Source organism: Neovison vison, chromosome 3 (assembly GCF_020171115.1).
Source record: "Neovison vison isolate M4711 chromosome 3, ASM_NN_V1, whole genome shotgun sequence".
NCBI lineage: Eukaryota > Metazoa > Chordata > Mammalia > Carnivora > Mustelidae > Neogale > Neogale vison.
In genome coordinates this window covers 8353359-8375990 of record NC_058093.1, presented here as the reverse complement: position 1 = coordinate 8375990, position 22632 = coordinate 8353359, and the positions used below count along the sequence as shown (strand labels likewise).

At 39.0% G+C, this 22632-nt stretch overlaps 1 protein-coding gene across 1 annotated transcript in view; it reads left to right on the top strand.

Moving 5' to 3' along the window:
- The window catches only part of DNAH7 (dynein axonemal heavy chain 7), a 251111-nt gene that overhangs the window by 69526 nt on the left and 158953 nt on the right, over positions 1 to 22632 (top strand). Inside the window, exons 19-24 of the mRNA XM_044241200.1 lie at positions 1505 to 1691; positions 9320 to 9513; positions 11007 to 11205; positions 14201 to 14341; positions 18220 to 18432; positions 21885 to 21994. Of these exons, the coding sequence (XP_044097135.1) occupies positions 1505 to 1691; positions 9320 to 9513; positions 11007 to 11205; positions 14201 to 14341; positions 18220 to 18432; positions 21885 to 21994 (1044 nt within the window). The remainder of the gene's footprint in view (positions 1 to 1504; positions 1692 to 9319; positions 9514 to 11006; positions 11206 to 14200; positions 14342 to 18219; positions 18433 to 21884; positions 21995 to 22632) is intronic.

Here is a 22632-nt window from a genome sequence, read left to right as displayed (position 1 = left end):
ATTCCTATGAAGCAGTTTATATTTGCCTTAAAAAAGTCCAAATCCAACTACCATCTTCAATGGGAATTTGTATGACAAGGGAAAGCCAACCGCTCGGCAGTGTCCGCCTCTGTTCACTGTTGTGTTATCCTAACCCTGGGTGTGCTCTGCCTTTGGCCTCGTCCCTCAGGCTGCTGTGCCTCCTGCCTTGCTTACTCGAATGTGCTCATCGAGAGTAAATTTTTTAACCACTTTGAAAGTGGTCTAACCAGACGCTACTTTTATGGGCTATCCATGAGATCATTGGCTAGTGGGAAATCTTCCATGTCAGTCAGGGATTAGACGGAGAAAGAGGGAAGAACGGCGGGAGTCAGAGGCATTTGTTTCCTCTTGTGAAAAGATGTTAAATTCACTGATAAATGCTGAAGTCATTTTAGAAGAGTGAAAATGCCTGGTGACTTTTAGGACTTCCATTTACAGGGCTTGGTTTTAACAGTCTAAAATTGCAGGTCACTAATTATAAATGGTGCGTAATGTATTAAACTCCACATAAAGCTATCCCATCTGTAAGGTCTGTTGCCACTGACCGATCATCCTTCTGAATGGCTACGTAGTCTCTTGGAGCATAGTGGCTGCAGCGATCTGGGTTCAAATCTGGCTCTATCATTTATTAGTGGGTGGACCTCAACCGGGTATTTCTCTCTATATGCCTTTTCTCCCCACTGGTACACAGATACACTAGGCCTTATGGATTATGGTGAGGAGGGAGCAAATACGTACAGAGACCTTAGACTTGTGCTGATAAGTCTAGTAAGTTTTAAAAAAAATAAGTTTAGAGTGTAATTATAATATTTCTTCTTGAGGACACCTGGTCGCTATTTTTGTTCTCCATATTTAGAAATGAACTGATCACTATTGTAGATTAAAAATGCTTCCTTCTCATGAATGACACAGCATTATATTTTAGATTATGCAGATTTTTCTTCAAATGCCACTTAGATCTTCTGAATTGAAATATTGTGTTCTGGAAATAAAGCCTTTATAGGCCCAAATTTTAAAAAAGAAGAAGAACGTTAAAGGAAATTAATCTTGGATGTAACTATTTTTCCTACGAAGTTCAGAGTGTCCTTCACTAAGAACAGCATTACTGTCTCCAGAATCTCACTTCTCAGTTTGTACCCCCTAGCCATGGAATTGATTTGCAGAAAGGTTCATTGCTGTGGCATATACAGAATCCAGCCCATTTGTAGATAGGTATATCTGAACATGTGTATCCATATAGACATAAATGTGGGTGCTAAACAGACCTTGTAGAACCAATTTAACGATTTATTGTCAAAAGCAGGTAGAGGACTGGAGCAGGAACGGCAGTGCCGCATACGGGGCTGACCATTCCAGGGACCGCATACGGGGCCGACCATTCCAGGGGCCGCATACGGGACTGACCATTCCAGGGATCATTTTGAGTTTTGTCATCTGAAACGTTGCTTGATTTTCTGTTGAACCACTGTGTTTTGCTTCTCAGAGAATGGGAGAGCAAGCTCCTGCTCCTTCAGGAAATTCTGGATGAATGGCTCAAGGTCCAAGCCACATGGCTGTATTTGGAGCCCATTTTCAGTTCTCCAGACATTATGTCTCAAATGCCTGAGGAAGGAAGACGATTTACAACGGTGGATAAAACGTGGAGAGATATAATGAAAAGTGTTATGCAAGTAGGTGAAAATCTCTGAGAATGTAATTATTTGGTTGAAGTGACAAGATTTTTGTTTTTGAAATAATCCAAATAAGTCATTTTCTTTCCCCCCACATACGTTCCTCTTTCAGATATTATTTTAGAATCCTAAGAGGAAGAAATATAAACTGAGTAGATATTTTGTCCTGACTGCTTCTTGAGGTTCAAAGTAATTTGCATTATTTAATGACCTGTGGTTCTACTAGTGGTTCCTCCAGGATGCGCTGGCAAGAAGACACCGGTCCACAGCACTTGATGTCCTCTCTAGTCTATGGCCCCCTTGTTACGAGCGGAACCACCACTGAAACTGCACTATCGTGGAGACATGCCAGCACGTCACTGCATCAATAAGTTTCTCTTTAGGTATCTTAAAAAAAAAGAGTTGTAAAGATAAATGTAAAGAGACCAGTAAACACAAACAAAACGCAATCAATCAAAACACAAATACTGAACTGACAATTCAAGGATGGAATTTGTTTCCCAAACTAGAAACCTGAAAAAGACACCTTTTTTTTTGTTGAATTCAAAAGACATTTATTGCCTGTAAAGCATGGTTTTGTATGTTACTAGGAAGTTAACATTAAAATAGAAGAAATATTAGTTACTAAATTATATTCATTAAATGAATGTAAATTTCTCCATTGGTCTTTGATCAAATATAATATTGGAAGGTAGGATGAGTATTATCTTAATATTTTCCTACCTTAAAAATAGAAATACACATATTTTTATTATTTAAACTTTGCAAGTTGTGACTATAACCCTAAATATGGATAATACTATATCAACATCAGCTATGTGATTTGCTAGGAAAAATAAAAGATAGACATGGATTTAATAAGTTTACTTTATTTTATATAGTAATACTTGAAACACAACTCTGTATAAACCAAATTTTTATAAAATTAATCACACTGGAATGTTATATTTAAAGGACCTGTTGGTGAGTCACTTTGTAATACATTTAATCATCTTTAATTTATTTTAAAAATTTAGCCTTTCATATGTCATTTCCTTACAAAAGGGCACAACCCTAATAGCACATACACATTTTCACTGGAAAAAGGATCGAGTAGAATTTTTTTGGTTGTCCAAAAAAGCAAACAGTAGATGCTTGTATTTTCCTAGTTAAGAAAATTTTTAAAACAACAACAAAAAAAATACATTCTTTTTTGGGGTATTTGATCAAAATACTTTTCAAAACCCCATTTTGCTAAGGAAATTTTATAGTTATTTTAGTACCTAGAAAAAGGGCAGCTATGCTGAACTAGTATATTAAGGAAGCAGATCTTCAATTCTGTCAAACTGCTGAATTAAAAAACAAACACGGGCACCTGGGGGGCATAGTGCATTTAGAGAGTCTAAATGTTTGACTCTTGGTTTCACCTCAGGTCATGATTTCAGGGTTATGGGATTGAGCCCCACTTTGGGTTCCATGATCATTGCGTAGTCTCTGTAAAGATTCTCTCTCCCTCTCCCTCTGCCCCTTTGTCCCCTCTCTAAAATAAATAAACCTCAAAAAACAAACAAGTACACCTGAAACTAATAAAACTCTGTATATTAAAAGAAAAACAGACAAAACAAAAACAAATACTGCTTACTCTTATTGCGAAATAAGCAGTTTCCTTTGGGTGACACTTCTTTACTCATGCTGTAATGCCTGATTGTCTTCCTGAACTGTCTTTACATTTTCTTTTTCTCCATATATTAGTATTCAGGAAAGATTTTGTCCATACTCTCCAAAGCTTTGAAAATAAATCTTAGTCCATATTTTCTCAGAAAGGCTAATGAGATGACCTGTGTAGTAGAGACATCATTGGATTAAGTGTTTGATACAAAAAGCCATCACTTTCCATGTGAAGGATTCCTAAGAAATGTTCTTTTAGAGCTAGGCAAGAGAAAAGACTTGGAGGTTAAATAAAGAATGTGGAAGATAATTTCATGTCTTGAAGCCTGCTGCCAAAGATCCTGTCTCACTAGGAGAGGCTCCATTATTGACCTCTCAATCTAATTCCAGAATTTTTCAATCACTATTATGATAGTTTTGCCTATGAAGCGTTAGCTATACCTGCTGCAAAACCTCAGTTTCACCTTCTACCCAGAGCTCAATCTCCTTTGCGCAGGGTAGGTAAAGCTGAGGTTCCAGTACGTTGGAGAGATGTGGGGGATTGCCCTTCCACACTACTTCTCTCCTTCCTGGGCTTATTGCACGGTGCTGGGACAAAGGGAAGGAGGTAAAGCGGGGAGAGAGATCGGAAAGGGGGGAGAAAGAGGGCAAGAAAGAGAGCATTTACTGATGTAACTGACCCAGCCAAATCCACTGCCCTTTTTGTGGTGGTCAGAAGATGGCCAGCCTCCTGTCAGTGTGGTCCAGGCACTCATCGTACCTTTACTTTTGGTTACCCCAACTGATCTAGCTTTTTGATATGTTGTGGACATGCGGCGTTCGCTGATTGACTCGGTATGGATGGGTGAAGCTCCCGACGAGCTCCGTCTGGTAACAGATTCTATCTTGAGAATCTCTCCCAGGCTTGAGCATCCTCTGAGCGATTTGGCTGCACCTTCAACCTGACTTGCCAGTGGTGGCTACCGCCCCAGGTGTTCCGTGAGTGTGTATTTCAAAGTCTGTTGCCCTTAAATTCATCTGGGGCTTGCAGAAAGGTGGGATCTGCCTTCTGTACCTCGTGGTAGCCGTGAGCACATGGTCTGTGCCTCTCCTTCACCTGGTCGTTCTACCACAACATCTTCTCCCGCGGTTCTTTTCCTGCTCGGGTCGCACTGGAGCAGACTTTCAGTTGAGGTAGATGTTGCTTCCTCTCTTTGCAGACACTTGAAAACATTTCAAGAGATTCTCTTGGAGTCAGGAATGGAAACCAGTTAACTGCCTCCCATTTGGAGGTGAACGAAGTGGATAATCTTTCTTCACGTATACTGTGCTCACTCCCAAGCTTGACTTTTGACCTTTACAAGTCTTTATTTGTCGTCCATACGGGCCGAAGAAGGCACTCTTGAGCTTCTCCGCAAAACTCTTCCTCTTAGTGCATATACATACTGTTCCCCTGGTTGCTCAGGCGAAAAACTTAGGAGTCAATTCTGGTTTTCTTCCTTTCTCTTTGCTGTAGTAGATACGATCACTTCGCACCACACCATCTCCCTCCTTTCTTGTGAGCTGGACGGCTAAAAACCACCTCCCTCAGACTCTCTGGCATCTAGTTTGGGGCAGTGAATAAGATGTAGACAGCTATAAACACTCCCTTGGGATTTGGAAAGCATATGTGAAACAGTAGACATCTTGTTGACATTTTAGCTATTTCTGCTGTCAGGCAAGATCATGAGCACATGACTTCTTTTTTTTTTCTTCTTTTCCAGCAAGAATTCAGTGTCTGGTCATCAGTTTTATAGGTGTTCAGAGGCAGTGCTGATGGTGGCTTTCTAAGCCCTGGATTCACAGCCACCATAGGGGGTCCTCAAATGCGGTAGTGCCAGTGCTGGTATCCTTTTGTCCTGATTGGGGCAGGGGCAGAGCTCGGAGCATGCTCCCTCAGACCTTCTAATGATTTTGTAATCATTTATTTCCCTATGTTAAGTGTCTTTTTTTTTGCTTAATGTACCTAGAAGGATTCTATTTTGCATTAAATGTTTGAACACCTCAAAGATGGAACTAGGATTGTTTATATGGCCTAGCTTATATGGCCTACATGGTTTATATGGCCTAGTTGAGAATGGTGAGAATGTAGTTACCATTTGAAGATGGAACCCTGGAACTACCTGGCATGCAGTACAGAAATCACTTGAATTATGCTCTTGGTCTCCGGGAATGAAGTCTGTCTTATAGGTAATGCTCTGGTGGACCAGGTGGCTGCTGGAATCAGTCAGTATGGTAGGAATTTGAGATAAAAAAGATATGAGATGGACTGAATTCTTTTCAAAGCACTGGAGAAATTAAAGAATGATTTGGCTTAATTCAGAATTTGAAGCTCTACTCAAGGCATAGTCAGAAGACGAAGGAGCTACGGTGACTGCCCTCAAGGAGCCTCTTATTTTGCCCAGCTACAAGTTTGATGTAATCAAAAATGAGTGATAGAGTTTGATTCAGTGGGTTGGCAAATTACAATGTAATTTAATTTGTAGGCTTGCCAGATCTATTATGTAAAAGGTAGATTACTTACCGAGAAAGAGTAGGATGATGAGAACTGGAAATGAGGACATTGGGGTTGCTTGGATTGACCCTAAGTAGTCTGGCCCCATATCACTGAGCCTCCCTTGCCAGAAGCCTTGGAAGAAACCTGAAAGATACGCAAGACATTGTACCCCAAGGTCCAAACTTTTAGCTGGGAGAAATGAGTAGAGTTTTAAATTCTGGGTCGTATAAACGACGTGAATCCACATTTTGTCTCCTAGTATTTAAATGGTTTAATGAGTATCTTATAAGGATATGAATCACCCAGTGGGTTGTCCCTTGAGCTGTTGAGACTAGTGATACTTGTGAAGCAGAAGAAGACCCGTACAAGCCCGTACGGCTTGTAAAATTATTCCTTTAACAACAGCAAAAGTATATATGACAATCATTCTTTTTCTTCCCCTCCAGGAGACAGAGAGTAATGAAAGGGTCAAGAGAGTCATACAAAGTTTCAAATTTCTAGTAGCTTCCTATTAGGACGTCTTACTGTTATGTCCTGAGAACACAGCTAGGAAGCTCCATGCTGGTGCCCCACGGAGGCCTCTACTTCCCTTGAGTTGCCCTGTGTGTCTACAGGCTCGCCTCATCCGCGTTTGCTCGCGTGTCAGCAAATGCCTACTGCGGAGCTAGATTTTTGGCACAACTTAAAGGGACTTAAAGCCAGTTTCATTTTACAATGATGAATAGCTTTCCTGAAGAGTGGCAGATTATAAACGGTTCATTTTAACTCCGTGAAACTGCGGGAGCGGAGTTAACTCCTCCTTCCTTCCATCCACCCACCCGCCCCACCCCCAGTAGCATCTGTCTGTCTGTCTGTCTCTTCAATAGACAGTGATGGAAGAGAAAATGTGCTTCCTATGCTCATGCCATATTAGGGGCTTCCAATATTTTCTGTAGTTTGGTCCTTGTAACAGCTTTGGAAGAGCGCTCTTATTCCCATTTTAGAGATAAGAAAACAGATTCTGGTTAGGTGAGTCACCCAAGGTCACACAGGTGATAAGTAGCCTTGGGAGGTAGGAACCAGGTCTGTGCTTTCCTTTAGCTGATGCAACCTTTGTTATGGTCCCCTTCTCGCAGGAAGGAAGTGAAGGTTCTTTAGTTTCCAGTCATGAGATGATTCTTTGTTTTTGAAGTCCGCACACAAAGGTACATAGATTATTGCCATTGTTCATGCAGAGCTCCCACGGTTTTTTCTCATTGAGCTCATCGAAGTAGGTTTGACCTCAGGAATCCAATAAAATTTTTTTACTCAAACGTTAAGTGCTTCCAGAGGCATTTCTTCTGTAATTGTAAGATTTGGGGAAAGAAATATGACCTGTTGTTTTAAATAGCGGAATTTTTCTTTAGCTTTCAAACCTAAGATCCAAGATAGCAATACTGCCATCAGTTCTTTGGCTGAGAATGAAACAAATGTTATTAATTTGTGAGAGGAGTTTTTCACATTTACTAGCAACTGTTCAGTTTTTTGTTTGTTTTGTTTTGTTTCCAACAAGGAAAGGCACATGTTACCAGAAGGTGGCACTCTGAGAACATCATTTTGGTTTTCGTTTTTAGGAGTACCAGAGTACTCCTCTGTGCTTTCTTGACTGGATGAATTGCACACTTAAATTATGATCTGAGTCTTTGTCATGCTTCTTTTTACATGCGTTTTTTAAAAAATGCTATTTAAACATAAAACTGTTAGGAAAGAAAATGTCGTTTTAAAATTGTCTCTTTACAGAGAATAGAATGATCTGTTATATATTTCATAGGAACCTGTTTTATTGAGAAAACAGGTATTTATGATAATTATATTATTTGGTTAAATTGCTGTGTTTCCAAGTTACACTGTTAAAATTCAAAACAAGGGGCACCTGGGTGGCTCAGTGGGTTAAAGCCTCTGCGTTCAGCTCAGGTCTACTCAGCAGGGGGCCTGCTTCCTCCTCTCTCTCTGCCTGCCTCTCTGCCTACTTGTGATCTCTGTCAAATAAATAAAATCTTTTAAAAAATAAAATAAAAAACAAAATTCAAAACAAGCAGGAAAATGTGTCTTCCCTTTTTAGCCACACTCCAAGTACATTAACAAAAACATTTTAGAGAGTCATGCAGAAGTATAAAATATCTGTATAGAACAATTTACAGCAGACATTTTTGATCTCTTAGTCATGACTGAGTGCCACAAGTAAGCTAAATTAGTTAATCTTGAAATTCCATGTTTAATTTTTTAACAACATTCTCTTAATATCTAGAAATTTTCTACAATGCCCTGTTACATATATTAATAAATATACTAGTATCTTCTCACTATTATTTGGCCTGGTGATCAGTATTTCCAATGTGTTTTAGCACCTTTTCCTAACATATTGATGCTTACTTATGAAAGAACTTTTCTTATTTGTCGTTGGTGTCAGTGGTGATCACTGAGCTTGGAGTTAAAAGACCAAGACTAGACCTAGATGACATCAAAAGAAGTAAAAAGAATTTTATTTCAATGATATCTAGATTATATTTTTAAAAATCTGTTTCTGAAGATTTTCATAAACCCAGTGGTTATTTATATGCATGTTTTATAAATCAAGAAACTATTTACTTTTGAAAAATATCAATTCTTAAGACCACCTCTTGGTTAGAAGTCTCACCTTGTGTCCCACGGCATAAAAGAAACTCTTTTAAAAACCTGACCATGTTTGAATAATGTTGAACCAAACCGCTCACAGTGTACTTTTCTGTGACAAAGTGTTCAGAGATCCAGGCCTTCACAGCAGAGCCATCTTGGCTTCTGGAGAGTTCAGGAAGACGACACCTGGAACTTGAGTGCTTCAGCAGGGAGTATTACCGTGTCGTGCCAAATACATTTCACCGTAGTGTAAGATTTTTATCAGAAACTCCTTTCTTCACCCCCAAACGCGTACAGTTTTATCTACAGTTATAAAACAGGGTTTGTATTATTTTATTACTGATAATAACATCTGAAATGATGATGATTTATCATTTTTTAAATGCTTTTTGTCCAAGAGTAAAAGGCCAACACAAGTCATACTGTTGTTTCTCCCATCATCCTTCCTGTGAGTTCGCTGTTCTTGCCCCAGGCCTGTTGGGGGATGCTTGCCCTCCTGCTCACCCTCCTTCTCACTTCCTCCCTGCACCCCCTCCCCTTCCTTCCCCTCTTGTCTTCTCTCTTCTCTTTCATACTCATTTTCTGCTTCTCACTCTTTCCAACTTAGAATGAGAAACTTGAGCATTATTGTTATGGTTCAAGTCAACATGACTCTTATTAATTTAAGAGTCTAGTTAGACCTAGACTATGCAGGACTACTTTTAAAAAATATTTGCTTTAAATTTCGGTTAACCTTTGTTCAATTAAAAACATGTAATCTCCTAGTTGTGTAATATGAATACAAATAAAGCTGGTACCTAATATTTTTGAGTTGGGTATTTTTAATTTTTAGGACAAACATGTTCTACAAGTTGTAACTATTGAGAGAATGCTGGAAAGGCTGAAAAAATCAAATGAACTTTTGGAACTCATTCTTAAAGGACTTAATGAATATTTGGAAAAGAAACGTCTCTTCTTCCCCAGATTCTTTTTCTTGTCTAATGATGAACTTCTTGAGATACTTTCTGAGACTAAAGATCCCACTAGGTAAGTAACTCATATATTACACATGGCCACATGGCCATGTGTAATATATATAAATGTAATATATAAACACATGGCTATGTGTTTATCTGTTTGAATTAATTTTTAAAATAAGGTAAAATGTAAATGTATATAATTATGTTCAAGAATGTTCTAAATGTTATCAGTAACCAGTGTAATTATTACAAACATAATATCATTGAGGGATATTTTTCCACATGTGAGACATGTTGGGGAGGATTTCATACTTTATTTTCTCTTACAGGTTTTTCAGAACACTTCACTCTTCTAGTGGCTTGTAGTGACCCACACAGGTGGTCTCGCATTATCCTTCCTGTGTGTCCCCCCCTCATTTTCTTGCTCATTCTGTTACAGCCCTTCCAATTCCACTGTAAGAGAGGAGGCAGTCTCCTCTCTTGGCCTACTGTCCTCTTTGCGTAAGATACTCTTCATCTAAATATCCATGAATTCTTTTACCTCCTCTAGATTTTTGTGGAAACATGCTCAAATGTCTGCCCCTCAGAAAGACTTCCCCTGACACTGTATTTAAAATGGCAACCATTCCAGCCTTCTCTAGCCACCTTTCCTGGACTATCTCCTCTGCCCTCTTTTCCTTCAGCATACTTTTTATAATCTGGCGAACTCTGTAATGTACTTACTCGTTTACTGTCTGATTTCTTCTAGCAGAATATAAGCTCTGTGATGGCAGAGATTTTTGACTTTCTTTCCCCCAATGCTGATTCTCAATTCCTTAGAAGAATGTGTATATTTAGTATATAGCAGGAAGTGAATAGATATTTATTAAATTTGTTAGTTTTGTGCCTTGTGCCTTCCAAGTCGGAGATAAGTAATCCAGACAAAAAGATAAATTTAGGCTCAGATTTCCATCTGAATTTTTATGCCTCTTTATTGCCTATTGACTTCAACTGGTTATTGGTAACATGCCAAAAAATGAGGACTTTAGCCCTTCCCATCTATATTACAATGACTATAGTTGAAAACCTTCAAAGCAGTTGATTTAGCAAACTGTGAAGCATGTAAAGTGCTAAACCTAGTTCACAATTTGTAAGTAGTCTCTGAAGATCCCAGTTGAAAAAGTTAGTTTTGTGCATTTGAAGATTCTTCCAATTAGTGTGTTATCTGTTAGTTAAGACGGGTTTGCTCCTTACGTTACTTGTAACAACTTTTAATTCATTGTGTTGGAAACAAAGCCTCACGGGTGTCTCCTCTGTGGCTCTTATTATAATTATAGTTTAGCAGATCCTTTTTGTGATTATTCAATTAATGATGACCTCCTACTGGACTGTGTAATCCATACAGGCAGGGATCATGTCTTTTGCTCCCCCTCAGTGTTTCATCTCCGACAGCATCGAGTAGGGGCCTAACACATAATGCACATTTATACGTTGTGAATGAAGATTGATACACAAAGAACACCGACAGAGAAGGAATTGCTTTAATTTGATTAATTCTCTTAAACATTTTTCCCCCGACAGGGTGCAACCTCACTTGAAGAAATGTTTTGAAGGAATTGCAAAAGTAGAATTTACAGAAACTTTAGACATCACTCACATGAAGAGTAGTGAAGGAGAGGTCGTGGAGCTCACAGAGACCATTTCAACGGCCAAAGCCAGAGGCCAGGTGGAGAAATGGTTAGTGGAGCTGGAGAGAGTCATGATTAAATCCATCCACAAGGTACTTCCCTGTGTTTATCACTATTTCCAGTAAAGATGTGGAATATTAATGTATCATTGGGGGAATCTGCGTCTCGGTTGGCAAAGCATGTGACTCTGGCTCTCAGGGACCTGGATTTGAGCCCCATTTTGGTAGAGATTATGTAAAAAGTGTATCACTAATAAATGCACTGTTTTTTTTTTTTTTTAGACAGAAATTGAGTCGTGAATTGCCAGTTCAATTGTAATAGATAGCTTAGAGACAGAGATATGGTCTATGAAATTAATTTCATGGCAATTCACTTGAAAAGTGGGATAAAATACCATTGAAACTACAGAAAACTAGTTGTTAGCCATAAGTTCCATTTCTTGCAACCACATGCTGGTTCTTTCATTATTAATCCAACACACCTTGGTGTATAAAGTCTATGTTTAGTCTTGCCTTGAATGCATCTCTCTATAGTTCCACATCAGTCTCCCTGCATGTATGTTTCTATAGTGAATCTTTTAGTCCTGTATATATACAAAATATGTACCAAAATGTTAGAAAATCACAAATACTTTCTTTAACAGTCACTTCATATTTTCCATGTCTCATAAAACACCAACTCAGTCATTTATAATTATTTTTATTAGTAGAAAATTTCAAGTCATGGCAAGAAATATAGATTAGTCGAGCACTTAAATTCATTTTTTCCCTGTAATGTGGACTTAGCATTCAAGTTCTTCATCAAGAATAAAAATCATGATTGAGTTGGGAATCTTGAGAGCAGGAATGAGAAGGAAATATGGTATGATATCTTAACAACAGTTTTCACTGATTTTTCAGATTCTCTCACACATTATTGAAAAAATTCATTAGAATCTAAGTGTTCAGGGGCACCTGGGTGGCTCAGTGGGTTAAAGCCTCTGCCTTTAGCTCAGGTCATGGTCCCAGGGTCCTGGGATCGAGCCCCACATTGGGCTCTCTGCTCCACGGGGAGCCTGCTTCCTCCTCTCTCTCTACCTCTCTGCCTACTTGTGATCTCTGTCAAATAAATAAAAGAAAAGAAGCAAATTCTTAAAAAAAAAAAGAATCTAAGTGTTCAGTGGATAACATGTGTCTAAGTGCTTCTTTCTCTTCTTAAGTATAGTTTTAATATCTGCCTGCATAATAGTTTTTAAGTAGATATAAAGTCATTTCTCCCTATTGTGCATTAAATATCCATGTGGATACAGCTGGCTTCTTTGATTGAATTGTTTCTTATGATAACTTCTTATTTGTGGGACCACTAGGTCAAAGAGATGAGACTTCATAGGCCTTGATACATGTTGACAAATAAGATTCCCGTACACGTAGCTGTAAGCAATGTAGATGAATTCCACTTTGAGCACGACCTAGCAGCCTTGGTTATATGGTTTGTTAATTGATGTGCACAGTGATAACTCATTTTTTAGGCCTAATACTATTACAACTATTATTTTAAATTTTTTTGTCAAAGCGCTTAGGAAAGTTATTTTGGTTGCTATTCCAGAGCGTTTAGAGGGGTAAAAAGGAATTATGTCGGAAGTATCGTCCCTAAATGTGTATGTATAAGTTTGTGTTACTGAAATATGTTACTCAACTGCAGCATAAAGTACCACAAAGAGAGATATGTGTGTTACTATATTTTACTGTATGTATTTGCATTCTTTCAAGCATGCTTAAATTAAGTGAATTTGGGGTCACTTTAATTTAAAAAGTCATGTTCTTGGCATGTTTGCCCCTTTATTTTACTAGATTATCATGTGTACGTTATTTCCAATATATATATATATAAATTCATATATGTATATATACATATATTTTATATGCCGCAAATAAATATATCTTACATACAATATTGTACAACTTTTCACAATCATATTTCTCCTCATCCAACTATGTAGAAATTGTGATTTAGATTTTAATGCCTTCCTCTTGTTCTCTCCACACTTCCTATCTATCTATTGTACTTCCATTCCAGGACGTGTATTTGCTCCATCCTTGGCATTTCTGAACAGCACCTTCCATTCTCTGTGCACCTCCCATCCCCGTTGTTCATTTTCACCTGCCCTTTCTGTGGCTCCTTCTAGCCTTTGAAATTTTCTTTGTTATCCATAGCAAAACTGCCCTTCATCTCTGTTCAGCTCCATAAATATCTTGCTAGACTAGAAATCCAGAACGGTTCATACATCCTTTATGTATTTCTCAGGAAAATATAATTTTGACAGTTTTCTCTGAAATCAAGCATTAAGGTGGGTATCACCTCACAGGCAACATTACTATTTTTGGTTGATACACAGAAACGATTAGAATGTTTCTTAATACACCTGGTGGAAAAAGTGGATACGTCAGTCCACTGAAAACATATGGAGGAGAAGTACATGAATTTGACATAAAACATGTAGCAAAGAGCATAAATAAGACTTCTTGGCTTTCTTAGTATTTAGCTCTCCATAAATGAATTATACACCTGAGCTTGTCATCATTGCCTCGGGCATCCAACTACAGATTAAGAAGCGAGGTCTGGAAACACGGAACGAACTTGAGAGGAATTGTGTGGTTTGCCTCAGTGTGCGTGTGTTCATGAGCCCATGGCTGAAGGGGGATCTGATGAAGTTCAAAGAAAATTATTATCTATTTGATGGATTTGACAGATCTCATTTGGAATGACTTAAATTTATATTTCAAAATAAAATTGCTTGTGCTTAATCAATCCAAAAGCATCTAAGATATCTGCGTCTACAACTGGTCGAATGAATATTTGATGTGATATGGTGCACATAGATTGATCACGTATCAACAAAATAAAATGCTACATAATATATTTTTCAGTCACAGGTATCTGGATAAACTTGAATTTAAATTGTCTAACCGCTGCTTTGAGTCCTTGTAATTGACTAAGATATAAAAATTTGAACAGTGTGAGTTAGTCTGTTTAGGAGGTCAGCTGTTCATTGTTTAGCTCACTCAAGTAAACTGTAAAATGATCCTTTGCATTTTTCTTACCAATTAGGTAATCAGAGCTGCAATGCTCGCCTATACACAAGATTTGCGAATTAACTGGGTGAGAGATTGGCCAGGACAGACCGTACTCTGTGTATCTCAGACCTTCTGGACGATGGAAGTACAAACAGCTATTGCAACAGGACAAGAGGTAAGCTTTATTACCCCCAGGTTTTTCAGCATTTTTTCAACTACGACTATTGCCAGAGTACAGTAATTATAAAAAACCAAGTAAAGACAGTCCTCTTAAAATGTCAAGGGTACTTGAGCCTCAATCCTGTACGTTTTTGTACCTTTAAAAATAGAATGGTAATAGAAGTAAGAAACTTCCTAAACTCAGAAAGATGAGGAGGAAAAATAATGTAATTGTCTTTTCTGCCTTGAGTAAAACCACCCTATGAAGACAAAATATTGGTTGAATAATTTTGACTGTTTTCATTTTTATTCTTAATGTATTGATTTTTGAATATTTTGAGTTATTCTTAGTTTTAAATATTGTAATATATTAGTTATCCTAATTTAATTATATTAACTGGATTTCTGTTAGTAATTAATAACAGAAACCACAATTAGCACAACATTCCTGTCCTTGAGATAGGTATCAAGTTGACCGATGCAATGTCTGATGACAACTGGAATGTAGTAGTCATAGATCTTTTGTTTAAAATCATGGAGTTTAAATATATTTTTGACATGGAGTTTGGTATTATTGTCTTTAGCTCTAAGGTACTGTTGAATGCTGATAGTGTTGATGTTTGAGAGAAACTAATATTCTCTGTAAGCAGGCAGACCTGATAGAGGAAGGAGCTGTGTGACACATGCTTAGTTCTGTCAAACTTAGCAACAAGTCATTATTTCTATCCTGTAGAAAGGAATAAGGGCATAGGGGAAATCAGGGTTTTCCCAGAAAAAGTCTGTCTTCATGGAACACAGGCCATTGGGGAACAGGGGTTTCCCTCACAGCAGTAAGCTCTTGGAGTTACTTGTGGGCTCTTGGCTTCAAGCACCGTATGTATTTTTCTTTTTGTTCAGTGAGTCTAGAGAATTCATTTTCTCTCTTTACTTTTAAGCTACCACTTGTCAGCCTCCCCACACAGAGGGTTTCCTCTCTCACCAAGGCAGGCTACCGGGGCAACGTGGAGACTCCTGGGTCTCCCTCCTTGCTTGCTGGTCAGCTTTCCGAATCACGATACTAACTTTATCACTAGCCACTGTGGGGACATAGTCTGCAGGGAACAAAGAAGTAAGTGTGAGCAGATTAGACAAATTTGTAGGCATCTTCCAAATTTCTTCAGTTTAAATGTGGTATTTATCAAACCTCTACTCCTCTGTCAAGTCCATGTTTTTCTTTGGTCTCACTCTAAGCAACCTGCAAAGGCAGGAGTTGAGGTCCAGCACTAAATGTAAAAAGCTTCCAGTTCTCTCCCAAGCAGAATTTGAATCTCGAGGGACACGTCGTTTCGGTCACTCCCATGACCATGTGTCCTCTGCTCAGAGCGACCTGCCGTAATTCTTACCACATTGCATGAAGATACAAAGAGGAGTTTTGTTTTGTTTATAGCAGAGATTGGGTTATTTACTGACTCATTTATCAGTCTATTCAGTTTTTCTCTGCTCCTGTTACATGATGCAAGTATGGGGTCATTCACAGAGAAAGGCGAGATGAGAACCTGTGCTACTTGAGGGTGATTCAGTGTCGCAGACTCAAAAGTTCTGTAAAACAGTGGCTTAGCGAGACTTAGCAAGTTACACCTCTGCTTGCTGCTTGCAAGACTGCCCTCTTCTGTTGCATTTTATGGTGCTTTCATAGCTAAGTTTCATGATATGAAATTAAGCTTTGTATGTGTCCTAAAAAATTAATTCCTAGTCATCTGCTTGCGACTGCCCTGTTTCATGAAGCCTTTGATCGCTATCTGCGTACCTTGTGCCTGCTTGTCTTTCATCCATTTAGGCCCTTCAAGTTCTGTAGCAGCAACATGAAAGGCTCATGTTTTAGTATTCTATAGCCCTGATGGTGTTTTAAAAATTTAACATGTAGTTTTATCATGGGAGGGTAGCATATGTTCTAGTATTGTATGTGTTGATCATTTTTCCCCTAATTAAATGTGCGGTTCATATTTGAAACTGATGACTCTGGTGGAGCTTGAGACTCTTGGCAGCCTCCTGGGGCACTGGATGCTTCCACTTCCCACAAACATCCCAAGTTGTCTGGAGCTTGATGTTACAGAAGCCCCATGTGTCACACCGTCATGCTCCCAGAGGGCCTGTCTGATTTCTTTACGCAGTGAATGGTGATTGTGGAACCAGTCTGCGTGAGGCACGAGAGGGACTGTAAAATGAATGAAAGAATTGCTGCTCTCACCGAGCTCAGGATATGGCAAATATTGATGTGATTTTGAGTCATTGTATCATTGCATATGCAGAAGGATCTAGGTTTGATAAAAATATTTGATTTCAGATAGGGTTTATTTTGGCAGAATGTAATCGTAGTTACCTTTAGATTCATCCGCTCACTCCCTGTGCAGAATGGTTCACAAAGAGGAAAATGTAACAAAAATGCTGTCAATATCATGATTGTTTTCCCTATCTCTCTAATCTAAATTATCATTGATTCATATAATATTGTTCCTAAAGAACTCAGTTTATCACAGTTTGAAGTTAAATTTTCGTTCTAAATCTGGTTTCCTAGTATAGGAGAAAACATTCTGTTCCTGTGTGTAGTAATAAATTCTTATGGACATATAATTTGTACTGTCAGATCTAAACATTAAATTTTTATTTTATGTTTTGTGTTGAATTATAGGATGTAAGAACCAGTAAGGTTCACACGATCCTCACTTTTACTGATGAGAAAACTAAGATGCGCCCAATGGTGTGGCTTAGGTTCTTAGAATCAAATTGGTTCTTACTAATTTATATGTTCAACATACTTAAATTCACTAATTGATTCCAAGAATTTAAACACTTACATCTACTGAAACATAGGTGGGACAGAAGTTTACATTTCACTGCTTAGGAAGAGAATTAATAGCAATTGATCAGGTAAATAACATGATGGCAACAGTGTTCAAGCACCAAACTTTTGAAAAAATTACCTTCTTAAAGATAGAATCATTCTATGGACTAAGGAAAGTGCCCCTTAGAAAAACAGTTTGCTGTTTGCCGGTCCTTTAAACTTTTTCTTATTCTTGGAAAGGCTTCCTCGGTCCTTGGAAATGCTTCCCAGGACCAATCACCTGGTCCTGAAGGACTGTGATGCAGGCCTTGGGCCCAGTGTTTGTTAAATGTTATTGGAGTGGAGGACGCAACCACAGCAGCCTGCTGGGGCCTACCGACGCTTCCCTTAAGCGTAGCGGTTCTCACAGATTCAAACTTGATTTTCATTATAGACCCTCTTCTCTTTTCTGACTTACTGATTCGGTTTACCCCCACCAAAAAGCAGGTCCCAAAGCAAGGCTGGCTGTCAGAACTAGCATTGCTCACCGGCTCAGCAAACTTACCCAGCAGTCCTGGAGGCCCGGTGGAGTCCGGGGTCTCGGGGCACCGGTGCTGCTGAAGCTTCTCTTCCTACGTCCTTCTGCTCTGCCAGTCTCTGGCGGGCTTTTCGGCACCGGGGATGAAGGCCGGCAGTGGCTTCAGACAGGCATTCTCAGGGCCTCGGAACGTGGCGAGAAGCGCTGTTTCCCACCCTCTGCCTGTACAGCCGTTCCTGGGAAGAGCGATGATTGGCTCCTCCCACCCCTGTGGCCCGCAGTGGGGCGAGGTGGTGGACAGCTCCCCGGGACAGCCGAGCGGACCGCGGTGGAAATAGACCTGGGAAGGACGATGAGTAACACAAACCACCTGTGTCCACTGCATCTGGCCAGACTGTCCTTGCTCAGCTAATGCTTTCCTAGCAAGAAAAACAAATTATTTTTAAATTAGGTCATAATGGGGGAAAATGTACAGAAATACCTTATTCAGACTAGCTCAAAATGTTTTTGTTCAGAAAAATTCTGATTACGATAATTATATCTCATTTTCTTTCAGGCTCTTGAGCAATACTTGGAAAAATGTAACATGCAAATTGATGATATTGTGACTTTGGTCCGTGGCAAATTGTCCAAGCAGAACCGTGTTACTCTGGGAGCCCTCGTGGTGCTGGATGTCCATGCTAGAGATGTCCTCACGACACTTGTGAAAAAAAAAGTTAGTGATGAATCTGACTTCGAGTGGTTAAGTCAGCTTAGGTACTATTGGCAAGTAAGTGATATCACTGAATGTTCTTACACGACAATTCCAGCTCATAGCTTTTTAATTTGTGCTTGCTTCCTCACATGGGAAATAGTATCAGTAATACAGGATTTTTTGCTGTCAGGATTTTTTTAGTCAGCATTCTCCAGACTAAAGATTAAGGCAGACAGAGACTGTGTATCATCTGTACAAAAAAACTATATCTTTATCTATACCCAAATCCATACTCAAATGTATAAATACATATACATAGAGATACACACACAAACTGAGTGATTATTAAAAAATTACTCATTTTAAATGAGTCATTATGTTTGCTGAATCTGTAAAATATCAGAACTGGGCAGCTTAAAATTGCATTTTTAGATTTTTTGATATATCTAAAGAATATTAAAAAATCAGACTTTTATTGTGATTTAATCATGAACGTTTCCTCTTGCTGATCAACTGAAGGAACTGTAAACACGATCCGGAAAGAAGGCTCTATCAGGACACCTGGAGGGGTGGTGATGGCCGTCAGGACTGGGAAGGCAGGAGGAGAAGAACAGTTAGCACAGTGGACAAGGTGGGGCCAGCAGAGAGTGGGAGGAAGCTGCTGAGGAGGTCTGGAGATACGGACTCAAAAATTCACCCTGTATCGGGGGGGAAAAATCTGAGCAGATTCACTTCTGTGAAAGGCTTAAAGGTATGGAGCGGGAGGAGAAAATGTAAGGACCAGACCCCTGGAAAACCATAGGAGAGGTAGTGGATAAGAGCTCCCTGTGAGTAATTTTAAATGCCAGACACTTCCTTTACCAGATTTATGACCTGGGCAAGTTACTTACTGTCTGTAAGTATCCATTTTCTTACCTGTAAAATGGCAATAATATAATATCCACTCTGAAGTGAAAATGAATTGAACAACTAATTATAAATATAGGAGAACAATGAACTATCAGAGAATTTTTTTTAAATCCCCACTTATATCAAAAAGAATAAAATACCTAAAAACAAACTTAACCAAGGTGGTGAAAGACTCACACACTGAAAACTCTAAGCTGTTGGTGAAGGAAATCGAAGAAGACACAAATAAATGGGAAGATATTTTGTTCTTGTGGATTGGAAAATTAATGTTGTTAAAAATTTCCTACTACTCAAAGCCATCTACAGATTCAATGCAATCCCTGTCAAAATTCCAAAGGCATTTTGCACAGAAATAAAACAGTCCTAAAATTTGTGTGCAGCCATAAAGGTACCAGAGCCAAAGCAGTCTTGAAAAAGTACAGCAAAGCTGGAGACATCATGCTCCCTGATTTCAAATTATATTACAAAACCACATTAATCAAAACAGAATGGTATTGGCATAAAAACAGACACATGGGTCAATGGAACAGAACAGAGAGCCCAGAAGTACACTTAGGCCTATATTTCAAATAATTTATGACAAAGGAGCCAAGAATATACAATGGAGAAAGAAACGTCTCTTCAATCATAGTGTTGGGAAAACTGAGCAGCTACGTAGGAGATCCTGAAACTGGGCCAATGTCGCACATCGTACACAACAATGAACTCAAAATGGATGAAAGACAGGAATGTAAGACCTGAAATCATAAAACTCCTAGAAGAAAACATAGATGTTAAGCCCCTTAATTCAGTCTTGGCAATGATTTTTTTTTTTTTTTTGATCTGGTAACAAAAGCAAAACAAACAAGTGGGACTACATCAGACTAAAAAGTGTCACCCAGCAAAGGAAACCATAAACAAAATGAAAGACAGCGCCCTGAACAGAAGAAAATACTTGCAGATCGCATCTGATAAGCGGTTAACCTCTAAAATATATAAATAACTCCTACAACTCAATAACAAAAACACAAAGTACCTGTTTTGAAAACGATCAAAGGAGCTGAATTGACATTATTCCAAAGAAGACATGCAGACCGTTAACAGGTGCACGAAAAGAGGCTCAGCATCGCTCACCGTCAGGGAGATGAAAATGGAAACCACCGTGAGAGCCTGTCGCAGCTCTCAGAAGGAGCATTCTCAAAAGACAGAAGATAACCAACACCGGTAAGGATGTGGGAGAAAGAGCCGCTGTGCAGTGCTGCTGGGAATGTGAATTGTGCAGCCACTGTGGAAAACAAGATGGAGTCTCCTCAAAAAACAAAAAATAGAACTGTCCTATAGCCAACAGTGCCACTTCTGGGTATTACCTGAAGAAAACAAAAACACCCGGAAAGGTATATGCATGGCCACGTTTACTGCAGCGAGATTTCCAGTAAGATATAGCAACAACCTGAATGCCCATTGATCGGTAAATGAGTAAAGAACATGTGGTATAGGAGCGCCTGGGTGGCTCAGTGGGTTAGAGCCTCTGCCCTCGACTCGGGGCTGGTCATGATCCCGGGGTCCTGGGATCGAGTCCCGCATCGGGCTCTCTGCTCAGCGGGGAGCCTGCTTCCTCCTCTCTCTCTGCCTGCCTCTCTGCCTACTTGTCATCTCTGTCTGTCAAATACATAAATAAAATATTTGAAAAAAAGAACATGTGGTATATATGGAATTGGGATATTCAGCTGTTAAAAATGAAATCTTGCCATTTGCAACAATATGGATTGACCTTGAGGACATTACACTAAGTGAAATGAGTCAGACAAAAACAATATGATCTCAAATGTGCCATTTACAACAAGCCAAGCCCACAGATACGGTGCACAGATTGGTGGTTTCCAGAGGCTGAGAGTGGGAAGGTGGGAGAAATGGGGAAGGGAGTCAGAAATTATAAACTTCTAGATATAAATAAGTCATGGGCATGTGATACGCTGTATGTTGACTATAGTTAATAATACCATATTGCATTTTTAAAGTTGCTAAGAGTAAATCTTAAAATTCTTATAAGAAAACTGTACTTACATGTGATGATAGATCTCACCTAGACTTACTGTGATTATTTTATAATATACATGAATATTAGGTAATTATGTTTATAGTTGAAATTAAAGCTTTATGTCAATTATACCTTAATTAAAAAAGCACTAGCAAGTAAAAGAAAAGAAAATACAGGAGAGAAAAGGAACAAATATGTTTTCCACAGATACCTATGGAAAAAGTTGAAGCCAGTCACTTCAGATTTATCCAAGGAAATTAGATATTCAGTTCTTCTACTGAATTAATGATGTCTGATTGGAATTTTTAAAGGATTTTTTATTTATTCATTTAAGAGAGCGAAAGCACTGGGTGGGGGGAGGGACAGAGGAAGCGGGAGAAGCTGAGCAGGGAGCCCGACCCCGGGCACATCCCAGGACTCGGGGATCATGACCTGAGCCGAAGGCAGACGCTTAACTGACTGAGTCACCCAGCTCCCTCTGAAAAGTGAATTTTAAAGATGTTGTTTCTAACTTGACAGTTACTTGTTAAGGACCTTGAGATTTCATGTTACTTAAAATTTTGTTATTTAAATTAACTTCATTTTCTCTGATTTCTCCTAGGAGAATAATTTAGAAACAAAGATGATCAATGCTGGCTTACGGTATGGATATGAGTATCTGGGTAATTCCCCTCGGCTGGTTATTACTCCGCTCACTGACCGATGTTACAGGTAAACTCACTAATTTAAGGGTCTATTGGAAATAAATTTCACCCTTAGACCACTAAATCTTTAAAAGAAACATATTATCTTCCACTTGGCAAATGTATCCTATGTTATCTTTTCCTAGAATCTTTTTTTTTTTTTTAAGATTTTATTTATTTATTTGACAGACAGAGATGACAAGTAGGCAGAGAGGCAGGCAGAGAGAGAGGAGGAAGCAGGCTCCCTGCTGAGCAGAGAGCCCGATGCCGGGCTCGATCCCAGGACCCTGAGATCATGACCTGAGCCAAAGGCAGAGACTTTAATCCACTGAGCCACCCAGGCACCCCTTTTTCTAGGCTCTTAATATGTTTCTCAACTTGATCTTCAATTTCTCTTTCTCTGCTGGCTTTTTCCTCTTAGCTCTGGAGATAAGTATTGCCCAGTGTTGCTATTGTTATTCACATTGTGCATTTCATCTTTCTTCTTGAAACTTTCTCTTTGTTTTGGATCCTTTGAGGCAGACTGCTGTTTCCCCTGAAACACAGAATTTTCTAGATTTCTGTTTTCATGTGGTGGTTTGTCTAATGATTCATGGTTTCCCAAACGTTCAAGTCCACTTGCAGGCTTTAATAGCCTACATTCTGAAGATCCACAAGTCTGTATCT